Genomic DNA, 26830 nt, shown 5'->3' with positions numbered 1-26830 from the left:
GTAATCTGTTAAAACGGATTTGTTTCGTCATTTGGCGGCGCAGACTACAACCATAGATCCCTGAGCGCCTAGTCTACGGTACAGTGTGTCCACTGGAGCAGCCCTCTGAGTCTCTCATGCTGTATTCTCACCCAACATCATCAGCCCAGCCACAAAATCTTTGCTCTGTCGTTTGCTGTGACGACGCTGGAACGACAACGACAGCATACGTTGAGGAGTACGTAACTCTAAAAAAGGGGACCGGTAGGGCAGGTAGCATACGGTGGCTGTACTGTAGTAGCCTGCCCGAGGGGCTCTTGCGGGTGCAGTGTTGACAGAGAAGGCACAAATGGTGCTGGGTCTGTTAGCAGAGAGACAGAGAGACATTATGGTATGTGCAGTTATGTGCAGCGGGGGACCAAGCTCCTCTCACTGCTGTAAAGATGTTAAACATCCATATTCACCTAGGATGGCCCACTGCTAATTTGTCCTCTGCTAACACTGCTCCTATCCAGTATGCTGGCTTCTGTTCTATTCCGGTAAATCTCGTAGAGTCATTGTAATCTCTGTTACAGTATGGATGGTCGTCTTTGATGTGGTTGGTGGTTAAAATGATGAGGATGATGACAATGTTCTGCTGGTGTTTCTTCCCGGGGCATACTCTAGCCTATCAACCAATCAAATGTATTTATAAAGCCCTTTTTACATCAGCCGATTGTCACAAAGTGCTGTACGGGAAAGTCAGCCTAAAATCCCAAACAGCGAGCAATGCAGATGTAGAAGCCTATGACCCCTGTATCTTGTTGCCTGGGGCGATGGGGTTGTAGAGCAGTACGGTGCTTGTCACACAGTACGGTGCCTGTCACACAGTACGGTGCCTGTCACACCGTACGGTGCCTGTCACACAGTATGGTGCCTGTCACACAGTACGGTGCCTGTCACACAGTACGGTGCCTGTCACACCGTACGGTGCCTGTCACACAGTATGGTGCCTGTCATACAGTACGGTGCCTGTCACACAGTATGGTGCCTGTCAAACAGTATGGTGCCTGTCAGACTAGGAGACCCCTGCTGTTCCAAGAGAGAGGCTGAGGCAGGTCTACTCAGGCCAAGGTTACAACCTTGCTGTCAGCACAGGAGGTTGGTGGCACCTTAATTGGGGAGGGCGGTTTCATAGTAATGGCTGGAAAGGAATAAATGGAATGGTTTCGAACTCATGATACTATTCCATTCACTATAATCCAGCCATTATTATGAGCCGTCCTCCCCTCAGCAGCCTCCTGTGGGTTGTCAGGTATATCCAGGCCTCTAATCAACACCCTCATTATCGCCTGGTTACGACCTAAGGTACTGATGCTTCTGCTACCTTGCTCAGGCACCATGTGGGCCTGCGAAGCGCTGTGTGTGTGTGCACGTCTCTCCGTTTGTGCGTGTTCCCCTGACCTGTCCTCAGGTGTCTTTCTATGTGCATGTCTTAGAGGCCCTTTCTTTTTCTAACCTCATATTTTGGTGTATCTTTGTAACTTCCTGTTTTTTTTTGTTGTTGTACATGTTCATTTGAGAGTATGATGCGGTGTGTTGAGGCACTGTGAGCCCGTCTTTCCTCTCTTCTATCTGCAGCTCCAATTCTCTCGGCTATCTTTGTGCTTCGATTTATTAGGCATGCACACCTTGTCTTTCTTAACCTCAGTCTCTGCACATAGGGAAATGAGACATTAAAATTGGGATCTCTCTATCTCTGGTCCCCATCCACTGACTCTGCTGTTCAAAGGAGCGGTTATAGGGAGGAGGGGAACTTTTAAAAAGGAAACATACCCATCGTAGGTAATAGGCACGTATAAAACATGGAAGTGAATGGTGATGTTGTAGCTCTCATGCTGGGTTTTGTCACGAGTTGTCCTTGATTATAAACTGGGTGGTTCGAGCCCTGAATGCAGATTGGCTGACAGCCGTGGTATTAGAGACCGTATACAACGGGTAGGACAAAACATGTATTTTCACCGCTCTAGTTACGTTGGTAACCAGTTTATAATAGCAGTAAGGCACCTCAGGGGTTTGTGGTATATGGCCAATATACCACGGCTAAGGGATGTCCAGGCGCTCCGCGTTGCGTCATGCTTAGGACAGCCCTTAGCCGTGGTATATTGGCCATATACCACACCTCCTCTGGCCTTACTTCTTATGTATGCTGCATCAGCAGGACAGCTGCCAACTGTCATATTTCTAAGAATGCTCTCGTGCTGGTCTTTTTCAAGAGAGTATAGGACCTACTGCTTCGGTTAGATTGTTACCAACTGTCATTTTGGTGTCCAAGAAATAATTCTGGTCTACAAGAAAGAATTGTGTTCATGCCTCTTCTTTTTGTCTTCAGCGTCTTAGTGTAAAATGGCCGCCCTTGTGGTTTTGGCACTTGGGAATAGAAGTTTCTATTCTCACAGTAGGTACTAAACAAGAAAGAGGCATTCCATCCTCCTTCCCCTCCTTACCTTCTCATCCTCTCATCTCTCCATCCCCCTCTCCCACTGTTTCATTCGCTCTGTTCATAATTCAGGAGCTGGTTGCTGTCTCAGTAGGAGTTAAGCCTGCTGTAATTACGTGGCATCGCAGCCAGCACGGTGGGGAAGGATCTGAAGCACACTAGGAGAATACACTCTAGGTTACAACACTGTACCTGTAAAGAGCCATTCTTGCACCTGCTTAAACCGTACATGAAGAGCTCTCCACCTCGCTAGTTATTGTACATGCAGAGCTGAATGCAGCTTGTCCTTATAATACATCAAATACAGCTTTTATATATCACATATGTTATGCTGTATAACCGTTTCCACGAGTGGAAGCTCTGTTTCTGCCAATAGAGATGTGAACGTGGGCCATGGATGTGTCAGTCTTTTGCATGAGAGAGAGAGAGAGAGAGAGAGAGAGAGAGAGAGAGAGAGAGAGAGAGAGAGAGAGAGAGAGAGAGAGAGAGAGAGAGAGAGAGAGAGAGAGAGAGAGAGAGAGAGAGAGAGAGAGAGAGAGAGAGAGAGAACAGGGAAATGCATCGTTATCCAACCCTATACTATGTTTTATTTTGGTTTGACATGGAAGTTTAGCATCAACACCCTCGCGGGTGAGTGACAAACACCTCCGTCTACTTTCTCTGCCGCCTACCTCCTCCTTTCCCCTCTTCCCCTCCAGCTCCATCTATTACAGTTACTTGTGTTCTCTCTCTCTCTTTCACCCCTCTTCCTCTCTCTCTCTGTCTCTCTCTCTCTCTCTCTCTCTCCCTCTCTCTCTCTCCCTCTCCTTCTCCCTCTCTCTCTCTTTCACCCCTCTCCCTCTCTCTCTCTCTCTCTCTCTCTCTCTCCCTCTCGCTCGCTCTCCCTCTCTCAATTCAATTTAAGGGGCTTTGTTGGCATGGAAACCATATGTTAACATTGCCAAAGCAAATTAAATAGATAATAAACAAGAGTGAAATAAATAAATGAACAATAAACATTACACAAAAGTTCCAAAGGAATAAAGACATTTCAAATCTCATTTCAATTTCAATCCATTTCAAATCTCAATCTCACACACTCTCTCTCTCTCCCTCTATATCTGTCTGTCTAGCTGGTTGGCTGAGTTGATGTTGAGGATTCTGTGTATAGCTTGAACAAGTCAGGTCCTTTGTGGCCTCACTGTTTGAAGTGCCTGCCTGGCATCTGTGAGTGTGAGTGCGACCTGTGAGTGGCTCTGCCTCTGTCTTCATTGTTTCTGAGCCTGTGTGTGTGTGTGTGTGTGTGTGTGTGTGTGTGTGTGTGTGTGTGTGTGTGTGTGTGTGTGTGTGTGTGCACGTGTCTGTGTTTTTACGGGTGTAATGAGGGTAATTCAGATGCGTAAGATGCACTTGCAGAAGTGGTCGTTGTTTTTAATCAAGCCTGTAAAACTGTTAGTTGATTTTCAGTAGCGTTACATTGGTGTTGAATCAGCTGTGGCTGTAGTGGTGGCATCAGTGTTAACACTGGCCTTGCTGGCAACAGTGGCTGAATATAGTCTACAGTACAGTGACACTATGCCGCCCACAGTCTAGACATGTGTTCCATATGGCACTCTATTCCAATAGTACACTACTTTCAACCAGGGACCATAGGGCTGTGGTCAAAAGTAGTGGACTATATAGAGAATAGGGTGCCGTTTGGGACACAGAAGTCTGGGAGCGAGTATACTGGCTGGCTGTCTGTGATGTGAAGGCAGGAGTGCATAAGGAGGAGTGAAGATGGGGATTGATCCGTAGGCCTGGTGTAATATTCCTCTGCGTTGCCGTACATTATTGTACCATATGCCTGGGTTACCCCAGGAGGAGAGGGGGAAGAGAGAGGGCTGGGGGAGCTGGGAGAAATATGCTGATGCTGGTTTGGAATCAGTGGTTTTTTGTATGTGTGTACACTTCTTTAAAAAAAGAAAATCCAAAAGGGTTCTTTGCGGAGGGATAGGGTTCTACCAAGAACTGTTTTGATATGAAGAACCGGTTTTGGAAGACAAGTGTTCTAACGAGAACATCCTAAGGCACGTTTTTGGAAGAAAGGGTTCTTTGATGATTCTTTGGAAAGCAAGAAGGGTTCTACTTTTCCCAGCATGCTCTATTGCAGTGTGAATTTCAGAATTGTTTGTTTTAATGTCTGTGTGTTTGCATGTACATTGATTGATTGATCCATTTGAGGCTACACAAAGAGAAAGAGCATACATTTTTCTAAACTAGTCCAATCTGTTAGTTGGACTTATTGCACCCGTTACTGAGATGTTTATTTTCCAGTTTAGATGACTGAGGTAGTCTCAGTATTTAATATTTTCTACCATGGCAGTCATTCTGAATAGAGGTTGCGGGTCATTTAAAATTCCACTTGTTGGATATCCTAACTCTGGCTGGATTCCAATAGGAATTAAACATCACTTTGCAAGCCAGCATAATGTTACTTGCAGGACTGATGTAGCCTGTAAACCTGGAGATTCCTAACACCCCTGTATTAGGTCAGGGGTTCCCAAACTTTTTCACTCAGGCCCCGTTTCCAGCATTGGGGAACATCCAGCGCCCTCCATGCGCGTGCGCCACATCTATGGGCACAATCACTGTTTGCAGATTTAAAGCTCCTTTCACAGAGGGTTCTAGTAAGAACATTTAGATGATAAAATGGTTATTGGTAGATCCCTTCATAGAAGTTTCTAGGTAGAACCATATAAAGGGCGTTCTCTAAAGAACCCGACATGAAGGGTTCGAAGGAGAACTAGATGGTTCTACTTAGCACCCTTTTCTCTAAGAGTGTACTTTAGAAGTAAACACAATATAACATCTGTTTTGGGAGAATATTCCAGTTGCAGTATTTGTTATATTTTGAGGGGTATATTTCGTTCTATATAAGCATTTTGCTTCATCCAGGACATGCCGTAATTCTCCCTGCCAACAGACCAGGGAGCTTTATGGGCATTCATTGTCAGTTTGACAGTGAAGGAATGGCTGTTTAAAGGGGTATATCGTCATGATTCTCACACAGTTGACAGCAGACTTGAGTGTAAAGGATGTGGTTATGTTGTTGGTGTTTGTAGGCAGACGAAGCAGAAAGGACAGATTCAGCAGACACGCACACTCACACGCACGCATGCGCACACACACACACACACACACACACTCACTCACTCACATGCACACACTCACGCGCATGCACACACACACGCGCGCACGCGCATGCACACACACTCACACACACACACACTCACACACACACACACACACATAAACAAAGCCTCCTTTGCCATGCCCTGGAGCCCACAGCACAGCGGACACGGTGCTAGCAGTCAATGTGATGAATGGTGCCCGGCTTTGAGAATGTATCACGCTACTTTACGTCTCTATCTTGTTAACACACACACACACACACACACACACACACACACACACACACACACACACACACACACACACACACTGAGGTGAGGCGTTGGCTGGTTACTGGAAGTCTAAGACACAGGCTAGAACCTGTCTATGAAGGATGTACTGGCATCCTTAAGAGTCTACCGCTCCCAGCACATCTGTTCCACACACACAAACACACACACACGGAGGTACACACATCATTAGAGTATGCAGTACTTTTAGGATCCCCTAAAACTGTCTGCGAAGCCCTTAAACAGTTTTCACCCAGTGACATTCTCTTCAGGAATAACACAGTGTGTATGAGATGAAGAGACCTAAAGTATGAGTATGTGACTCATTTTCATCCATTTTCTCTCCTTCTCTCTGCCAGGCCTCGCCTTTTTGCTGACCCATGAAAGAAGCCATGCCGGTCCTCTCAGCAGGCACAGGTAAAAATAAATACACCACACATGCTGCAAACTTTATGGATCAAAATCCCAGGCTTACTAGATAGCTCAGTTGGCCAGGGCAGCGGGTTTTGACTGAAAATCTCTTTGGATAAAAGCGTCTGCTAAACGGTATCTGTTATTATATATTACATTACTCGGTCCGATCTGAGGATGTAAACAAAAACGGATCCCAGTTCCTTCACCCTCCCTCCTCTCCTCCTCCACAGGCCTGCACGAGACTCTGGCCCTTCTGACGTCCCAGCTGCGTCCTGATGCCAACCACAAGGAGGACATGGTCTTCCTCAAAGACGTCTTCAGTGAGAAGAGCCTGGGCTACCTCATGAAGGTACACATAAGACTGGGTAGCAGGGGCGCACCTTTTGTTTTAGAAGTGGGGGGGACATAACTATATATATATATATATATATATATATATATATATATATACACACAGTGGGGCAAAAGAGTATTTAGTTAGCCACCAATTGTGCAAGTTCTCCCACTTAAAAAGATGAGAGAGGCCTGTAATTGTCTTCATAGGTACATTTCAACTATGACAGACAAAATGAGAAGAAAAAAAATCCAGAAAATCACATTGTGGGATTTTTAATTAATTTATTTGCAGATTATGGTGGAAAATAAGTATTTGGTCACCTACAAACAAGCAAGATTTCTGGCTCTCACAGACCTGTAACTTATTCTTTCAGAGGCTCCTCTGTCCTCCACTCGTTACCTGTATTAATGGCACCTGTTTGAACTTGTTATCAGTATAAAAGACACCTGTCCACAACCTCAAACAGTCACACTCCAAACTCCACTATGGCCAAGATCAAAGAGCTGTCAACGGACACCAGAAACAAAATTGTAGACCTGCACCAGGCTGGGAAGACTGAATCTGCAATAGGTAAGCAGCTTGGTTTGAAGAAATCAACTGTGGGAGCAATTATTAGGAAATGGAAGACATACAAGACCACTGATAATCTCCCTCGATCTGGGGCTCCACGCAAGATCTCACCCCGTGGGGTCAAAATGATCACAAGAACGGTGAGCAAAAATCCCAGAACCACACGGGGTGACCTAGTGAATGACCTGCAGAGAGCTGGGACCAAAGTAACAAAGCCTACCATCAGTAACACACTACGCCGCCAGGTACTCAAATCCTGCAGCGCCAGACGTGTCCCCCTGCTTAAGCCAGTACATGTCCAGGCCCGTCTGAATTTTGCTAGAGAGCATTTGGATGATCCAGAAGAAGATTGGGAGAATGTCATATGGTCAGATGAAACTAAAATATAACTTTTTGGTAAAAACTCAACTCGTCGTGTTTGGAGGACAAAGAATGCTGAGTTGCATCCAAAGAACACCATACCTACTGTGAAGTATGGGGGTGGAAAGATCATGCTTTGGTGCTGTTTTTCTGCAAAGGGACCAGGACGACTGATCTGTGTAAAGGAAAGAATGAATGGGGCCATGTATCGTGAGATTTTGAGTGAAAATCTCCTTCCATCAGCAAGGGCATTGAAGATGAAACGTGGCTGGGTCTTTCAGCATGACAAGGAACCCAAACACACCGCCCAGGCAACGAAGGAGTGGCTTCGTAAGAAGCTTTTCAAGGTCCTGGAGTGACCTAGCCAGTCTCCAGATCTCAACCGAATTAGAAAATCTTTGGAGGGAGTTGAAAGTCCGTGTTGCCCAGCAACAGCCCCAAAACATCACTGCTCTAGAGGAGATGGATGGAGGAATGGGCCAAAATACCAGCAACAGTGTGTGAAAACCTTGTGAAGACTTACAGAAAACGTTTGACCTCTGTCATTGCCAACAAAAGGTATTTAAGTATTGAGAGAAACTTTTGTTATTGGCCAAATACTTATTTTCCACCATAATTTGCAAATAAATTCATTAAAAATCCTCCAATGTGATTTTCTGGATTTTTTTCTCATTTTTTCTCATTGATGAAAATTACAGGCCTCTCTCATCTTTTTAAGTGGGAGAACTTGCACAATTGGTGGCTGACTGTGTGTATATGTGTGTATATATACACACAGTACCAGTCAAAAGTTTGGACACACCTACTCATTCAAGAGTTTTTCTTAATTTTTTACTATTTTCTACTTTGTAGAATAATAGTGAATACATCAAAACTATGAAATAACACATATGGAATCATGTAGTAACCCAACAAGTGTTAAACACTTTCCCTTGATGACAGCTTTGCACACTTCGCATTCTCTCAACCAGCTTCACGAGGAATGCTTTTCCAACAGTCTTGAAGGAGTTCCCACATATGCTGAGCAATTGTTGGCTGCTTTTCCTTCACTCTGCGGTCCAACTCATCCAAAACCATCTCAATTGGGTTTATGTCGGTGATTGTGGAGGCCGGAACATCTGATGCAGCACTCCATCACTCTCTCTCTTGGTCAAATAGCCCTTACACAGCCTGGAGGTGTGTTTTGGGTCATTGTCCTGTTGAAAAAAAAACTAAGCGCAAACCAGATGGGACGGCGTATCGCTGCAGAATGCTGTGGTAGCTGTGCTAGTTAAGTGTGCCTTGAATTCTAAATAAATCACAGACAGTGTCACCAGCAAAGCTCCTCCACACCATCACACCTCCTCCTCCATGCTTCACGGTGGGAACCACACATGCGGGGATCCTCCGTTTACCCACACCGCGTCTCACAAATACACGGCAGTTGGAACCAAAAATCTCCAAATTGGACTCTGGAGCATAGGACAAAGTTCCTAATCAGACCGAAGGACAGATATCCACTGGTATAATGTCTATTGCTTGTGTTTCTTGGCCCAAGCAAGTTTCTTCTTGTTATTGGTGTCCTTTAGTAGTGGTTTCTTTGCATCAAATCGACCATGAAGCCCTGATTCACACAGTCTCCTCTGAACAGTTGATGTTGAGATGTGTCTGTTACTTGAACTCTGTGAAGCATTTATTTGGCCTGCAATTTCTGAGGCTGGTAACTCCAATGAACTTATCCTCTGCAGCAGAGGTAACTCAGGAGAGCCAGTTTCATCATAGCGCTTGATGGTTTTTGCAACTGCATTTGAAGAAACTTTCAATGTTCTTGAAATTTTCTGCATTGACTGACCTTCATGTCTTAAAGTAATGATGGACTGTCGTTTCTCTTTGCTTATTTGAGCTGTTCTTGCCATATATATCTTCTGTATACTGTACCACCCCTAACTTGTCACAACACAACTGATTAGCTCAAATGCAATAAGAAGGAAAGAAATGTTCATTTAAATGAATTCTACGTGACTATCAATCAATCAATTCTTACATCAGCTGATGTCTCAAAGTGCTGTACAGAAACCCAGCCTAAAACCCCAAACTGCAAGCAATGCAGGTATAGAAGCACGGTGGCTAGGAAAAACTCATTAGAAAGGCCGGAACCTAGAAAGAAACCTAGAGAGGAACCAGGCTCTGAGGGGTGGCCAGTACTCTTCTGGATGTGCCGGGTGGAGATTATAACAGAACATGGCCAAGATGTTTGAATGTTCATAGATGACCAGCAGGGTCAAATAATAATAATCACAGTGGTTGTAGAGGGTGCAACAGGTCAGCACCTCAGTAGTAAATGTCAATTGGCTTTTCATAGCCGATCATTCAGAGTATCTCTACCGCTCCTGCTGTCTCTAGAGAGTTGAAAACAGCAGGTCTGGGACCAGGGAGCACGTCCAGGGAACAGGTCAGGGTTCCATAGCCGCAGGCAGAACAGTTGAAACTGGAGCAGCAGCTCATGAAGTTTCTTGAGCGAATGCCAAGAGTGTGCAAAGCTATTATCAAGGCAAAGGGTGGCTACTTTGAAGAATCTCAAATCTCAAATATATTTTTATTTGTTTAACACTTTTTTGGTTACTACATGATTCCATATGTGTAATTTCATGGTTTTGATGTCTTCACTATTATTCTACAATGTAGAAAATAATACAAATAAAGAAACCCTTGAATGAGTAGGTCCAAACTGTGTCCAAACTTTTGACTGGTACTGTATATATATATATATTTATTTTATCCAGTTGGATAAACACTCCAAACACCCTACCTGACCGCTCGGAGGTGTCCACATGGTCCTAAAGCACATTGTTGCCTCGTTTGTATCACATTCCAATTGTAAAACTGGGGGGACTAAAATACAAATTCAGAATGTGGGGGAGGCATGTCCCCACCGTCCCCAGTGAAAGTTGCACCCCTGCTGGGTGGCAATGTTGCCAATGTTAATGGAAGTTATGGTACACTTATGTTGTTTAATTTGTGTATGTGTGCGTGCGTGTGTGTGTTTGACCTCCCTGACCTCTCCTGTAATTGGCTGCGTGTTGCAGATCCATGAGAGGCTGAGACAGTACGAGCGCCAGAGTCCTACACCTGTCCTTCACAGTGCCGCCTCCTTGGCTGAGGATGTAAGTTCAACAACGCACGCACACAGACACACACACACACACACACACACACACACACACACAAACAAGGAACACACACACCACACACACTACCAAAGTGTGAAGCACCCGTCCAATAGAGTCAGTCCCAGTGTGTTTGCTGAGACAGGAGCGGTAGATGCAGGTAGTAAGGTATGGAGATTTATAAGGTTACAGTGCGGTAATGTGTTGTGGTCTGAAATTGCTGATTCATCTAAACACTAATGAGACTCTCTCCACATCCTGCCTCTCCTCTCTCTCCTCACGCCAGTTAAGTGGGAAAATGCTGAGCCGTAGCTCCTGGCTGCTTTTTCTCCTGTGTGTGTATTTGTGTGTTCAAGCACACTCTGTTTATTGCTGCTTTAGGCAACAGCCGTGCAACTCTACAGTATATCTATATTTGTGGATTCTATTCCAGACTATTACTGCTAATAGTCTGCTACACTTTCAGTATATATCTGCTACATTTTTCAGTTATATCCCAAGCCCACACTGTTGGACACACAGTTTTATACCAGGTCAGAGGTCATGGTCTGACTGACAGCTCTATTGTGATTGGCGGCAGGTGGCAGAGGAGCTGCAGAGTGGACCAATGAGTGTTGAGGAGAAGGAACTCCTACAGCTGTTGACGTCCCCCCATCTCAAGGTAAACAAAAACACCCAATACACACAGAGAGACCTGGTACTGGAAGGTGGGGCTATTCATGTATCCATTTGTATTGGATCGCTCAATCTGTCAATCTCTATGTACACTAAGTATACAAACGTGTTCCTAATGTTTGGTACACTCAGTGGTGGGAAAAGTACCCAGTTGTCATACTTGAGTAAAAGTAAAGATACCTTTAATAGAAAATGACTCAAGTAAAAGTCAAAGTGAATGTCACCCAGTAAAATACTACTTGAGTAAGTCTCAAAGTTGTAAATATACTTAAGTATCAAGTAAAGTAAATCTAATTGCTCAAATGTACTTAAGTATAAATCATTTCAAATTCCTTATATTAAGCAAAGCAGTAGGCCACATTTTAAATTGTATTTATGGATAGCCAGGGGCAAGCTCCAACTCAGACATAATTTACAAACACAGCATGTGTTTAGTGAGTCCCTGTAACAATGTATGCCGAGAGTCGGAAGGAGCAAGTTCAGGGAGTGAATACATTTAATAAATAAACAAACATGAACAAAACAAGAAACAGACACAATAACGCCTGGGGACGGAACCAAAGGGAGTGACATAAATAGGGCAGGTAATCAAGGAGGTGATGAAGTCCAGGTGAGTGTCAATAAGTGCTGGTGCGTGTAATAATCAACAGTCTGGTGACCCAGAGGCCAAAGAGGGAATATACGTGACAGTCCCCTAGATCAGAGGCAGTAGGGATGACCACTCTTGATAAGTCTGTGAACCTTTTCCTGTCCTGCTAAGCATTCAAACTGTAACAAGTACTTTTGGATGTCATGGAACATGTATGGACTAAAAAGTACATCATTTTCTTTATGAATGTAGTAAAGTACAGATTAGATGTCGACCGATTAATCGTAATGGCCGATTAATTAGGGCCGATTTCAAGTTTTCATAACAATCGGAAATCGGTATTTTGGGGCACCGATTTGTCAATTTTTTTAAACCTTTATTTAACTAGGCAAGTGAGTTAAGAACACATTCTTATTTTCAATGACGGCCTAGAAACGGTGGGATAACTGCCTCGTTCAGGGGCAGAACGACAGATTTTCACCATGTCAGCTCGGGGGATCCAATCTTGCTACCTTACAGTTAATTAGTCCAACGCAATAAAGACCTGCCCCTCTCTAAGTTGCTAGCTAGCATTAAACTTATTTTATCAAAAACAATCAATCATGATCACTAGTTAACTACACATGGTTGATGATATTACTAGATAGTATCTAGCATGTCCTGCGTTGCATATAATCTGACTGAGCATACAAGTATCTAAGTATCTGACTGAGCGGTGGTAGGCAGAAGCAGGCCCGTAAACATTCTTTCAAACAGCACTTTCATGCGTTTTACCAGCAGCTCTTCGTTGTGCGTCAAGCATTGCGCTGTTTATGACTTCAAGCCTATCAACTCCCGAGATGAGGCTGGTGTAACCGAAGTGAAATGGCTAGCTAGTTAGCGCGCGCTAATAGCGTTTCAAACGTCACTCGCTCTGAGCCTTCCAGTAGTTGTTCCCCTTCCTCTGCATGGGTAACACTGCTTCGAGGGTTGCTGTTGTCGTTGTGTTGCTGGTTCGAGCCCAGGGAGGAGCGAGGAGAGGGACGGAAGCTATACTGTTACACTGGCAATACTAAAGTGCCTACAAGAACATCCAATGGTCAAAGGTTAATGAAATACAAATGGTATAGAGGGAAATAGTCATATAATTCCTAAAATAACTACAACCTAAAACTTCTTACCTGGGAATATTGAAGACTCATGTTAAAAGGAACCACCAGCTTTCATATGTTCTCATGTTCTGAGCAAGGAACTGAAACGTTAGCTTTCTTACATAGCACATATTGCACTTTTACTTTCTTCTCCAACACTTTGTTTTTGCATTATTTAAACCAAATTGAACATGTTTCATTATTTACTTGAGGTTAAATTGATTTTATTGAGGTATTATATTAAGTTAAAATAAGTGTTCATTCAGTATTGTTGTAATTGTCATTATTACAAAAAAAAACAATCGGCCAATTAATCGGTATCGGCTTTTTTGGTCCTCCAATAATCGGTATCGACGTTGAAAAATCATAATCGGTCGACCTTGAGTACAGATAGACCAAAAAACTACTTAAGTAGTACTTTAAAGTATTTTTACTTAAGTACTTCACACCACTGCTCAGAATGCAGTTCTGCAATTCTAACATTAATCCTTCTCTCTCTGTCATCTCCCATCAGGCCGTTTTATCAGTTCATGACACGGTTGCCCAGAAGAACTTTGACCCCGTGTTGCCACCGCTGCCTGACGACTTCGAGGATGAGCTGGAGGAGGAGTCAGTGAAGATTGTCAGACTGGTCAAGAACAAGGAACCACTGGTGAGTCATTGTAACAGAGAGGATGACAGAGAGAAGAGATACAATTGTAGAGGATGGGAGGGTGAGGGGATGAGGAGATATAGGGATGGGGGAAGTGGGACTGGGGCTGTGTTTGATTGATTGATTGTAAAGAAAACAAAAGAATACAAGAAAAGAGGAAGGAACAGAAAGAATAGATGGGAAGAATTGATTTATTTATTTATTTTACCAGGTAAGTTGACTGAGAACACGTTCTCATTTGCAGCAACGACCTGGGGAATAGTTACAGGGAAAAGGAGGGGGATGAAAGAGCCAAATGTAAACTGGGGATTATTAGGTGACCGTGATGGTTTGAGGGCCAGATTGGGAATTTAGCCAGGACACTGGGGTTAACACCCCTACTCGTACGATAAGTTCCATGGGATCTTTAATGACCTCAGATGGTCAGGACACCCGTTTAACATCCCATCCGAAAGACGGCCCTACCTGTCACTGCCCTGGGGCATTGGGATAAAAAAAATTAGACCAGAGGAAAGAGTGCCTCCTACTGGCCCGCCAACACCCCTTCCAGCAGCATCTGGTCTCCCATCCAGGAACTGACCAGGACCAACCCTGCTTAGCTTCAGAAGCAAGCCAGCAGTGGTATGCAGGGTGGTATGCTGCTGGCAAATGAGGATACAATTCCGGGGGGAGGAAACATCCATCTCTCTCTCTTCCAGGGGGCCACCATCAGACGGGATGAGACCACAGGGTCTGTGATCGTGGCACGCATCATGAGGGGCGGGGCTGCAGACCGGAGTGGTGAGTGATTCAGTCCCATGCTGTCCCTCTCTGTGTCTGGTCTTAACCCATACTGTCTGACACATCCTGATTCATCATCCCCTTCCTCTGTAACTTGCACAGACAAGACACTAAGCAAGTTTTTGTTGGTCTGTCAAATGAGATCTATGGACTGCTCGGATAATATTGCCAGACATAATATGTCTGAAAGCATGGCTAACTGAGACGATGTAACTTAGACAAATAATCAGAGGTCTGGATATAAATGGCCTTCTATGCAGCAGTATACTGTAGCCTAAAGTATGTCAGTGGATATACATTTTAATGGTAACATCCTGTATAGAAACTGCAGCTGGGAGATTCCCGAGATGTTGCAGAGATGAAAGCAGCAGCGTAGTGAGAGACAATGGTAGACAGAGAGACAGACAGATGAGGACCTCCGTCGTTATCAGGCTGTTTGAAGCTGGGTTCTGTCTGAGAGCCAATCACATATCACACATTACACACTCTCTCCAACGAGCTGACCACTGCTGTTACCATGGAAATACCATCTACAGACGTGCGTGTCTTTAGTATGTTTGGTGTGTGTGTGGGGGGGGGGGGTCAATAGAAAAAGGGGCATTACCATCTGTCTGTTTCTCTGTACGGTACATTATGTGCTTATATGCCTGTCTGTTTCCTCATAGCATCCCTCTCTCCCTCTCTGCCCTCCCTCCCTTTCTCTTTCTCCCTCTCTCCCTTTCTCCCTCCCCTTCTCCCTCTCTGCCCTCTCTCTCTGCCCTCCCTCCTTCTCTCTCCGGTAATGAGATGAATTGATCCTATCGCTCATCCCTCTTTGTCAGGTTTCACTGTTGTGACTGCAGTAGATCATGACTGAGGAGAGTGATACCACCACTCCCAAGCCCTATTGTCCATATCTCATCCCAGTTAATAGTGGTATGATTGATATAGTACACCGGCTACTGATACAGTGCTGTGCAATATCTCCTCGATACACGATCTGGTGTGCAACCCAAATGGCACCCTAATCCCTATACAGTCCACTACTTTTGACCAGATTCTATAGGTCCTGGTCAAAAGGAGTGCCCTATATAGGGAAAAGGGTGCCATTTAGGGAATAAGGTGCCATTTGGAACACAGGCATTGATCTCTACTACAGCTCGCCTGTTGTCTCCCCTCACCACCTCCTCCCCTCCATCCAGGACTGGTCCATGTAGGAGACGAGCTGCGGGAGGTCAACGGCATCTCCATCATTCACAAGAGACCTGATGAGATCAGTCAGCTTCTGGTGAGACTAGAGTAGAATACTTTATGTCTTCCTATTATTTTAGACCACTAGCTCCTGCAGCGCTGTTTTCCTTTGATTTCTGTTGGCAATACATGCCGTATCAACTCTGTCGGGAAGATACAGGAGCTGAAACTGTGCTCAAATTGTATTTCTGTGAAGCTAACATCCTGCTCCTCTCTGTGTCTTGCCGTTCAGTCCCAGTCTCAGGGCTCCATCACCCTGAAGATAATCCCAGCCGTTAAGGAGGAGGACCGCCTGAAGGAGAGCAAGGTGAGGAACACAACGGTCTGGGGACGCTCAGTACAGACAAACACAGACTCCAGCTGCTCTGGAATGGAGGAAGGGTCAGAATACGACCTGGGCTCAGGCTCACACATACAGTTGGAGAGTCAATGGCAGATTAATTAAAACAGTTGATGCCAAATGCACTGAGATGTGTAGGTGTAATTTGAGACAAGTTTCAGACACACTACGTGACCCAAAAGTATGTGGACACCTGCTCGTCGAACATCTCATTTCCCCCCTTTGCCACTTAAACAGCCTCCACTCTTCTGGGAGGCTTTCCAGTAGATGTTGGAACATTGTTGCAAGGACTTGCATCCATTCAGCCACAAGAGCATTAGTTAAGTCGGGCACTGATTTTGGGCGATTGGGCCTGGCTTGCGGTTCTAATTCATCCTAAAAGTGTTTGATGAGGTTGAGTTAAAGGCTCTGTGCAGGCCAGTCAAGTTCTTCCACACCAATCTCGACAAACCATTTCTGTATGGACCTTGCTTTTTGCATGGGGCATTGTCATGCTGAAAGGAAACAGCCTTCCCCAAATTCTTTGCCACAAAATTGGAAGTACAGAATTTTCTAGGATGTCATTGAATGCTGTAGCGTTAAGATCTCCTTAAACTGGAACTAAGGGGCCTAGCCCGAACCATGAAAAACAGCCCCAGACCATTATTCCTCCTCCACCAAACTTTACAGTTGGCACTATGCATTGGGGCATATAGCGTTCTCCTGTTATCCACCAAACCCAGATTCGTCCATCGGACTGCCAGATGGTGAAGCGAGGTTCATCACTCCAGAGAACGCGTTTCCACAGCTCCAGAGTCAAATGGCGGTGAGCTTTACACCACTCCAGCCGTCTCTTGGCATTGCGGTTGGTGATCTTAGGCTTGTGTGCAGCTGCTTGGCCATGGAAACCCATTTCATGACCCGCCCGACAAACAGCAAAAATTTGATGAACTGACTTGTTGGAAAGGTGGCATCCTATGTGGCATCCTATGACAGTGCCACGTTGAAAGTCACAGAGCTCTTCAGTAAGAGAATGGAGAACTGTATCTGAATGCGGTGCCTCGGATGAAATAAGCCGCCGTTTTTCATTATCATTGGAGAAAAAGCTCCAAACTGCGGAGGACGGCAGAGAGAGGGATGGTGGGATTTGTGTTAAGCATAAACACAATCAGAGGTTCAAGCACTCGCCCTAATCAGCAGGTTAGGAAGAGTACACAGCCATTCTAGGAGGCACTCTGCCACAAATGTGCTCATTTGATCTTTTCCTGCTCCGAACAGCGTGGTGGCGAGTCGATCTGCAAGTCTGATCTAGGCAAGCAGTGAGGAGCGCACATAACAATACAGGCTCCAGACATCACAAGCCAGCAAAAAGAAACTCATGAAACAAGTTACACACTCATGAAACACATAAACACACAACCTCGGGTGATGGATAGCTGTCGGCTATATTAGCCACGACTTACCGTTCTTTGCGCAGCTTCAAATGTCGAACAAGGTTGGAAATTGTTGCGCCTCCGTCTGCAATTTTTTTCCCGCATGTTTTGCAAATTGCAAATCCGTTTTTTGTTGATACGGCGTCGTCTTCAAATCCGAAAATAATAATTGTGGGTATCATCTTTCCAAGGGCTCCGTCTGAATTCCCCCGTCGACGTTCCTCTGCACTGCCACGCACAACTTTTTCTCAGCTGGCACAACTTGATTGGCTGCTGTCCGATTCAAACTGTAATCCGTTAAATGAAGAGTTGATGCGTTGCACACTTTTTTAAATAGCATAATTTTAAATATTTGGGCTTGGGGAGGGTATCAAGTCAGGTCGAGTCATAAGGATCAGGTCCAAGTCAAGTCACGAGACATTGGTGTCAAAGTCGAGTTGCAAGTCATCATATTCCTGACTCGAGTCCAAGTCATGTGACTCGAGTCCACACCTCTGATATGTAGTGTATGTTGTATGCACATGTTCTTCATGCACACACACAGGAACATATCTATTCAAATCTATTTACAAAAGCATCACTTTCCCTCTCTCTAGGTTGAGGTGATCTGTCAATTATTTTCTATACATACCTTGTGTATTTCTGAGATGGTTTAACAGTTTGTGTGTGTGTGTGTGTGTGTGTGTGTGTGTGTGTGTGTGTGTGTGTGTGTGTGTGTGTGTGTGTGTGGTCTCTCAGGTCTACATGAGGGCCCTGTTTGACTACATCCCTGCTGATGACAAGGCCACGCCCTGTCAGGAGGCGGGACTTCCCTTCAAGCGAGGTGACATCCTGCAGGTGGTAACTCAGGACGACCCCACCTGGTGGCAGGCCAAACGGGTGGGCGACAGCAACCTCCGGGCTGGACTCATCCCCTCCAAACTCTTCCAGGAGAGGTGAGACTATAGGCAGAGAGGCCCATGGACAGTGGGATCATAGCTCAGAGAAGAGTCTTAAGTACAATATGAAAATGATCCGATCAAGCCTAGTTTTTGTACTGCACTGTGTCACATGATGCCTCTTATGCATATACTGTAGGACTCTTATATTAGGCGCAGTATGTGGACTGAATTGTTTTCAAAACAGTGCAGGTATCATCATAGAGCTGTCTCTATCTGTTCCATACTCATGTGCTCCACTTTCAGTTAAATCAAGTATCAGAGCAGCTTGGATCTTAACACATGGACCTAAACATAGGCTGGAATGGGAACAGTCCATTATGTCAGTGTCATAATCCCTCAATAGGATGGATTTGTAAACATGTTGGGGTGCTCTGCATTGGGGGTATAAACACACCCAAGCCCCAACCCACTGCCCACTCTGTATTCATCTTAGCTAAGCAGGGGGGAGTGATACCAGCGGGTGCAGCCTGATTGCGGACACACACACACACACACACACACACACACACACACACACACACACACACACACACACACACACACACACACACACACACACACACACACACACACACACTCAAACACTCACACTGTGTTGGATTAATCATGGTGGCTGAAATACAGAGAGGGGAACCTCAGCCAAGCCATGGGTTTAATCTCTCATGCTCCTTTTCACTGATAACACATACGAGGCAGGGGTCACATGTGTTATATCTCTCTGTCTCTCATGTCCTAATCTTCTCTTTCAATCTCTTTGCCTCCCTCCTTCACTGCCTCTTTTCCTCCTATCTCTGTTCATCTCTCTGACACTGCCATGCTCTCTCTCTTATTTCCTCTCTCTTTCTGTCCCCTTCTGTACATTTTCTCAGACGGCTGGCTTACCGGATAAAAACGGGCACACTTCCGAACCCTAAATCCCCTAAAAATCCTACCTGTAAGTGTCCACAAAAAGGTGCTATCTAGAACCTTAAAGGGATAACCCTTTGAAGAACCTTTTATGGTTGCAAGTAGAACCCTTTTGGTTCCGGGTAGAACCCTGTTGGGATCCATGAAGAACCATTTCTACAGAGGGTTGTACATGGAACCAAAAAGGGTTCTACCTGGAACCAAAAAGGTTTATCCTATAGGGACAGCCAAAGAACTCTTTTGGAACCCTTTTTTCTAAGAGTGTACAGATATACAGACACGTGTTCGCTGTTGTACTCAATATCAAACTGAAGCTCAAGCATATCTTCTGAAGTATAACGTCTTTGTCAGTAATGGTTCATGTTAGTTTTTCACAAGATGTAGATCTTTGGGAGTGGGGAGAAGAGGGGGAGGGATCACAAAGATATGAATTAATCTTTCATGTCTGGTCCATCTGGCCGGTGAGCACAAAGTGTATCTCTATAGTGAGAGAGACTACAACAGACTAGAACCAATTAACAGGATGAGTGTGTAAAAATGTCCACTTTGTCCACTCTGTCTCTCTCCTGCTGCTCTATGTTGTGGGGTACTAGTATTGGGTATGTCTGAATAGAAGTGGCCAGGTGAGTGTTTAATGAGAGCAGTGGCGCTTCGTGGTCCATAATCCACAGGCGATCCGATTAGGTCTGAGCCCCAGGGAGACAACAAGAGCTTAGCAATATGTCAGCTAGCCGGCTATACCATGGAGGCCCATGTGGACTCTCTCTCTCTACCTGTCTCTACCCCTATCTCTCTCTTTTCTCTCTCTTTTCTCTCTCTCTCTCTCTCTCTCTCTCTCTTTTCTCTCTCTTTCTCTCTCTTTTCTCTCTCCTCTCTCTCCTCTCTCGACCTGTCTCTCTCTTTTCTCTCTCTCGACCTGTCTCTACCCCTATCTCTCTCTTTTCTCTCTCTTTTCTCTCTCCTCTCTCTCTCTCTCTCTCTCTCTCTCTCTCTCTCTCTCTCTTGACCTGTCTCTACCCCTATCTCTCTCTTTTCTCTCTCTTCTCTCTCTTTTCTTCTCTCTCTCTCTCTTTCTCTCTCTCCCTCTCTCTACCATTCTCTCTCTCTCTGTCTCTCTACCCCTCTCTCCTTTCTCTCCTCCTCTCTCTCTCTCTCTCTCTACCATTCTCTCTCTACCTGTCTCTACCCCTATCTTTTCTCTCTCTTCTCTCTTTCTCTCTCTTTCTCTCTCTTTCTCTTTCTCTCTCTCTTTCCCTCTCACTTTGATTCATTTCCTTGCCACCAGTGAAGCTCATGAGGTTGCTTTTTTAATGTGGGTCAGAGGCTCGACCGCTCAATGACGTTATAGAACTGAGACTGAGACAGTTTGTGCATTTTAAAATCTATAATTCCCGTCTCTCTCTCTCACACACACATTTTTCTCTCATTCTCCAACTACTCACCTGCTAGAAAATTTATATTTTAGAGACCAATTTGTGCAACTGTTTGTCAAAGATTTCTCATCATCCTCCTTTCCATCACTGCTTACCGCAGATGACCAAGGATGTGACAAAGGTGGGTATACTGGTACAGAGATGTCTGCAATCCTCTTTCTCTCTCTCTCTCTCTCTGTCTCTCTCTGTCTCTCTGTCTCTCTCCCTCACTCACACATAACCATGATCAGGGAATGAGGACAGTGTGCCCCTAGTTTTATTGCCACTGTCAGTGATTAAACAGGACACTACTGCACATGGACATGCAGAGAATACTAGTAACCATCCACAATTAGGCATAATCAGATACATGGACATGCGGAGAATACTAGTAACCAACCACAATTAGGCATAATCAGATACATGGACATGCGGAGAATACTAGTAACCAACCACAATTAGGCATAATCAGATACATGGACATGTGGTGACAGTTTATGTTCTATTACTCTTCTATTTCTCCTGACTTCCATTTGACAATTTGAGTTCCGTGTTTTGAAACTGCTTGGTATGACTATGAGAAGACGGTTACTGTCTGCTTGCAGGCTCCTACTAGAAGGTATATTAGTAGAGGCGTCAAAGCTCTCAGCCGTCTCTCTTTCTTTTGGTGTGTGTGTGTGTGTGTGTGTGTGTGTGTGTGTGTGTGTGTGTGTGTGTGTGTGTGCGCGCTGCGGGGGTGGATGAGACTCCATGGGTCCTGTACTGCTCTGCTTCCAGCTTAAATCCTCCCCCACTATAGCCAGCCTACGAGACCAGAATAGAGAATCACCGCGATTGCAGTGTGTGTGTGCGTGCGTTCTAATGGCGGACTGGACACACTCCAACAAAATCATACTTTTCAAGATTATTTTAAGCATCTTAACTCATGTTCCGGTGTGCGCCCCAACCTTCGTAAGGTATTCACTGTCTAAAGTCGTGGACCAGCACCTACCCTACCTTATAAGAACATTACGTAAAGCATATTATGGCAATGCTTAAAGAGCCCACACTTTGAGAGCCCGTACCTTATTGTATGTGTGTGATGCTAAGGCAGGCCTGCAGACTGGAAAGCACGGCCAATCACTTAAAGATAGCAAGGAACCATCCTCTCCATCATCAGCTTCTATTCTTTTGTTCTCTCTTTTCCTCTTCTCCTCTGCAATTCATCTTCTTCTGTCTACTGCAGTTTGCTGTCCTCTTCTTCTCCTCACTCCTCTACTGTGTCTTGGCTGCCTGTTCTTCTCCTTGCAGAGGATTTGTCGCTCACCCTCTCTCCTTCTCTGCTGTCGTCTTTTCTACTTGCCCCATTTTTCTCTGTCAGCTATTTTCTAATCAGTATCTCTGAGTTGGTGAATCTACCATTGTCAGCACTTTTGTTGCATATCCAGAGTTTCAGAGACATCAGATATTTTTGCTTAGTAAAATATTGAATTCAGCAGTTCTGGTGTTGTAAATTGCAAAAGTTTTTGAATGCTAGCTACCATAGCTTTGTGAGCTGTCCATTTCACAAAGCCATGTGTGTGGACCAGGGAGACCCAGTTCCCTTTTCCAGTCGACTGCCTCCAGACGTGCTCGGTGTGTCTGTGTGGTGTCTGTCAAACCTCCCCCATCATGGCTGCCACAGCGGCTGCGGGCTCCGGCTGAGGGCCTGTCCTGCTGAAACCTCCCTGTCCTGACCTGCTGGCTTAGTGACCTACCCTGCGCCCACCCCTCTGCCCGCCGCCCGCCTGCCCGACCCTGCCTGTCCTGCTTCGGGGCCCGCAGCCCCCCCCCCCCCCCCCCTCCCCTCTGTACCCCCCTCCCCACCCCTCTGATCCTTCCTCGAGGTTACTTACCCTCCGCTCACCCCCGCCCCCCTCTTCTCCCTGCTTGCCTCCCTACAGAGGACTGTGATTGTGAGGGCTATTTCAATGGACAGTACATAGGTGAGAGTCTGCACGTCTTCCTCCTTCTGCCACCTTTACCTCTTTTGCTGTCCGATGTCTATGTGTCCTCCAGGACCTTGCTGTGAGCTGCTGGCTTAACTGAACTGCCGCTTTGGGTTGGGGAATGTACGGGTGTCCTGAGGGTGGGACTGGCTGGAGTTGGGGTGTCCGTGTGGGGAGTGATGGAGAAGGGAGGAGAGAGGTGGAGAGAGAGGGGTGGTGGGGAGAGGCAATGCTGAGAGGAGACGGAACTGATCCCAGTTCATTTGATAGGGAAGACTAGTACTGAAGGAGAGAGGGTGCGCTCCAGTACCAGATTTTCCAGCTTCATGCGAAAGAGGGGAGTTTAGTTTCTCACTCCTTCAGGTGTCGCTAACAAATCGGTCTTGTGACCTAATTAGTGTAATGAGAAAAGTGCTGAAGAGGGTGTGATAGAGTGCGAGTGCCAGACTTGAAACAGTTTTATCTCCAGTAGATATTGAGACATGGCTGCTGTGCGTCTCTGTCAGACTCTTAACAAGTCTTGGGCTCATTATCAGTTCCCCAGACACCAGAGTAGCAGTCATTTCAGGGCATTCAAAAATGTTTACTACTTGTTATCAATTGGATTCAACCCTCAAGCTACCGACCTTGGTAAATACAGTTTTCATCCAGACTGAAATTGCATTGGCACGACAACATAACGCTTTCCCCGTAATCCTCGGCCCCCTGCTACCCTCCCACAGGCCTCCCCTCCTTCCACTGTCCTCCCCTCGCCTCCTTCCCCCTTACATGACCTTGAGGCCCCCTCCCCTTCCCCCATACCCCAGAAACTGTTGGAATGAAAAGCAGGGCACACGGAGTGATCTGAACACAGCTGACAGTCCAACACTGCCCTCCCATGGCAATAAGACCAGCTGTGTTATTCTACACCTCATTTGGGTGCCAGTCATCAAGGAGGTAAACATGTTTGTTTACCTTCGTAATGACACAGAATACTGACATCATCCAATCAGGTTACTCCTTATATATGGAGATTAAACCCAGCACCCTTGCCTTGCCCCAAACTAAAGCTGTGTTTGGATCCCCCTGAGACTCCCCTCTTGCCTCTGCCTCTGCCTCTGCCTCTGCTGCCATGGCTGATGCACCCCTCGTATCCTCACCCCCAACGGGTGGCCCTGCTGCGTTGGACGCATTGCACACTCAACCAAACCAGGCACGTTTTGCTGCTTGTTTCACCCTGTGTGGAGACTGAGGCGCGAGGCTGGGTTGTGTGATGCTCTAATGCCAGTTATAGTCTCTCCTAAGTGTAAAGCAGTGGCGCCCTCCTGTGGCCAGGTGTTTTCCTGGGAATTTTATTCAGGTACTGTTACCGGCTTGTTCCCTCAGGTATTCCCACTGTCCGCAGGCAGGGGGGGATGGGCACCCTTGGGCCTGGAGAGACTGTGTGTGCGGGACTGCGTGTGTGTGTGTCACTCCCACTACACTGTGGTCTCCAGAGTCAGGCTGCCCTATCCCTCCTGGTCCACCCCTGTAGCTCTCTGTCAAGCAGCATGTCTCCGTTGTACTGTATACTCTTACATGTGTTTACAGACCAGACCATTGTCCTTTCATGGCAAGAAGCTCTCTCCTTTTATCTTTACTGTAGCATTATTAGTTGTTCGTTGAGAGAAGCCACGTCTCCTTTTGAAAACGAGAAAGGAGAGGCATGAGCTTGATATTGACAGCAGAAGAGTGTTTGCTTCAGTCTCGGTCCCAGAGCTTATTTCTCACTGTCAAAGTGGAGCTGCCAAACCCCTTGGTCAGATATTAGCTGCATGCGATTGATATTCGTTGGACACGCGCTTGTAAACGAGCAGGTTCAGTCAATATCTCACAATGCCGCTGGCAGCCCGTTTACCTCAGAGATAAGCACGGGTCAGGCTGTCAAACCTGTGGGATCACTCACTGATTAACGACGGATCACAGCTGACCACTCGTATTTGTAATGGTCCCACGGTTCACTGGGGGTTTTAATGCATGATTATCAATGGTTGCACTTTCTTTGTTCTCTGATAACCAACACGTAATAATAATGTTGTGGCTACGTTGGGGTTTGATTTGCATGGTAGCCTGATATGATGTCCTGATGTGACGGGACACTGGTATTGTGCATATAAAATGTTTGTCTGCAACACTAATTGCCAAGTGAGAACAACGACAGGCGCTATCTAAACTGCCTTGGAGAATACAGTTAACTATGTGGAAAGAGCATGCGTTAGACAGTGTATCAAACCACTTGATGATCATATCTGACCTTTTGACCCTGTGCCCCCCTACCTCACTTTGCTCTCCCTGCTCCTCCCGCCTGCCTGTCCTGCCGTAGCGGGTCTGAGGAGGAGTTTCCGTCTGAGCCGAAAGGACCGGTCAGGATCCCTCGGAGGAGGGGCCACCTCCGACCCCACCGACCCAGACTTTGCCACCTACGAGGAGGTGACTCGCTACCAGCACCGGCCCAACGAGAGACCCCGCCTGGTGGTTCTGATCGGTAAGACGACAGCTTCAGGATGTCTATGGCAGTGTGGAGTCATTCTACTTTGATGATACTGCCTTCTAGTGGCCAATACTACAAACAGCAACTTCCCTCTAGTTGTGTGGTAGCCTTGTGAGAACCAGCCCGATCTCGCAGCACATATTCTCGTTCACTTTCAGCAGTCAGTCTGCTTGACCAAGCCTGTGAGGTCTTATCTACAGTAGCTAATGCTATTTAGGGTTCTGATAAGTTAATTAATCAAAGTGCACAACAAATGGCACATCCAGTAATTAATCAGTGGACTTAACTTGATGTTGATGCAGATTTTTTTCAGCAAATATTGATTATTTGTCCCTGATAGTTCTGTTTAAATAACTCTGTCACTCCCTCTCTCTGCTCTCTCTTTCTCTTTCTCTGTCTCTTTCTCTCTCTCTCTCTCTCTCTCTCATTCTCTCGCTCTCACTCACACAAAGGCTCCCTTGGAGCTCGTATCAATGAGCTGAAACAGAAGGTGATCGCAGAGAACCCCCATCGCTATGCTGTGGCCGTACCGCGTGAGTTACACCTTCTGAACCGCACCCTCCTCTTGCTGCACTGACGGCGACGCCCTCTAACACCCTAGTAAAGAACTGCTACGCCAGTAAAACAATCGCAGCCTTCTCCCTTTCCCCCTATCACTTGTGCTTCCAGATACCACCAGGCCCAAGAAGCCTCATGAGAAGGAGGGGGTGGAGTACCACTTTGTCACCAAACAGGCGTTTGACGCAGACGCTCTGAGCAACAAGTGAGTCCTCTTTGATGCCATATGGCTGATCTGCGAAGCCACACGGTCCCTGTCTCTGTAGTACTCTGCTTTGGTTTGTCTGTTTCGTGCTTAGTTGTGTCCTGTGTGTCCAGGTTCATAGAGCATGGGGAGTACAAGGAGAACCAGTATGGTACCAGCATAGAGGCTATACGCTCTGTACAGGCCAAGAACAAGATGTGCCTAGTGGACGTGCAACCAGAGGTAAGGCCAAGGCACATCCTCTGCAGTGAAGCATATCCCATTCTGTCATAATGCACTGTACAATATAACCACGGCTGTCACATGCAGTCTGTGTCACACCCTATTCTATGACGGCCCCTGACGTTTCTCCTGTGGCTTGTATCACAGTTTACCCGTAGCATCTCTGACATCTCAAGAGGACATTTCTCTGATAGTATCTGTTCTCTAAACCCCGTGTACGCTGTGTGACAACCCAACGCAGACTGTGTGAAATTGCATCTGAATGTGTCCTGGCCCCTTAGGCTCTGAAGACACTGCGGACATCTGAGTTCAAGCCCTATGTCATCTTCGTCAAGCCGCGTGTCCCGGAGAGCAGACGCCGTCGTAGTGCTGCCACTTCACCAGCAGGGGGAGATCATGGGCGAGTGACGGTGAGACCTGCTGTCTCTTTTTGTGATAGTGAGCTGAGTCTAAAAATGTGTTCATATAAATGAGTCAGTGAGTTGTTTTTTTCTGTTGCTCAATCTTTTATTTTGCACAGCATGCTTTCTCCTCTCCTAATTTCTCCTCTCCTTAATCTGATATCACTTTTACAGCCTTCCTCACTCTTATGCTT

At 45.9% G+C, this 26830-nt stretch overlaps 1 protein-coding gene across 3 annotated transcripts in view; it reads left to right on the top strand.

Moving 5' to 3' along the window:
* The window catches only part of LOC110486202 (MAGUK p55 subfamily member 3), a 32156-nt gene that overhangs the window by 1811 nt on the left and 3515 nt on the right, over positions 1-26830 (top strand). The window contains exons 2-19 of one of the 3 annotated variants that reach the window (XM_036940857.2): positions 6240-6297; positions 6525-6643; positions 10627-10704; positions 11288-11368; positions 13616-13753; positions 14452-14533; positions 15715-15800; positions 15996-16070; positions 18254-18450; positions 19326-19390; positions 20896-20916; positions 22697-22738; positions 24015-24080; positions 25083-25244; positions 25703-25783; positions 25920-26013; positions 26127-26235; positions 26517-26645. In XM_036940857.2, coding sequence (XP_036796752.1) covers positions 6261-6297; positions 6525-6643; positions 10627-10704; positions 11288-11368; positions 13616-13753; positions 14452-14533; positions 15715-15800; positions 15996-16070; positions 18254-18450; positions 19326-19390; positions 20896-20916; positions 22697-22738; positions 24015-24080; positions 25083-25244; positions 25703-25783; positions 25920-26013; positions 26127-26235; positions 26517-26645 — 1662 coding nt within the window. In that variant the 5' untranslated portion in view covers positions 6240-6260. The remainder of the gene's footprint in view (positions 1-6239; positions 6298-6524; positions 6644-10626; positions 10705-11287; positions 11369-13615; positions 13754-14451; positions 14534-15714; positions 15801-15995; positions 16071-18253; positions 18451-19325; positions 19391-20895; positions 20917-22696; positions 22739-24014; positions 24081-25082; positions 25245-25702; positions 25784-25919; positions 26014-26126; positions 26236-26516; positions 26646-26830) is intronic. The other 2 variants (XM_036940858.2, XM_036940859.2) reach the window with 2 other exon arrangements.

The sequence above is a fragment of the Oncorhynchus mykiss genome, chromosome 13 (genome assembly GCF_057628025.1).
Source record: "Oncorhynchus mykiss isolate SJ-2025 chromosome 13, ASM5762802v1, whole genome shotgun sequence".
Taxonomy (NCBI): domain Eukaryota; kingdom Metazoa; phylum Chordata; class Actinopteri; order Salmoniformes; family Salmonidae; genus Oncorhynchus; species Oncorhynchus mykiss.
Note: the sequence above shows the minus strand (reverse complement) of the source record. Positions and strands in the feature narration are given on the sequence as shown.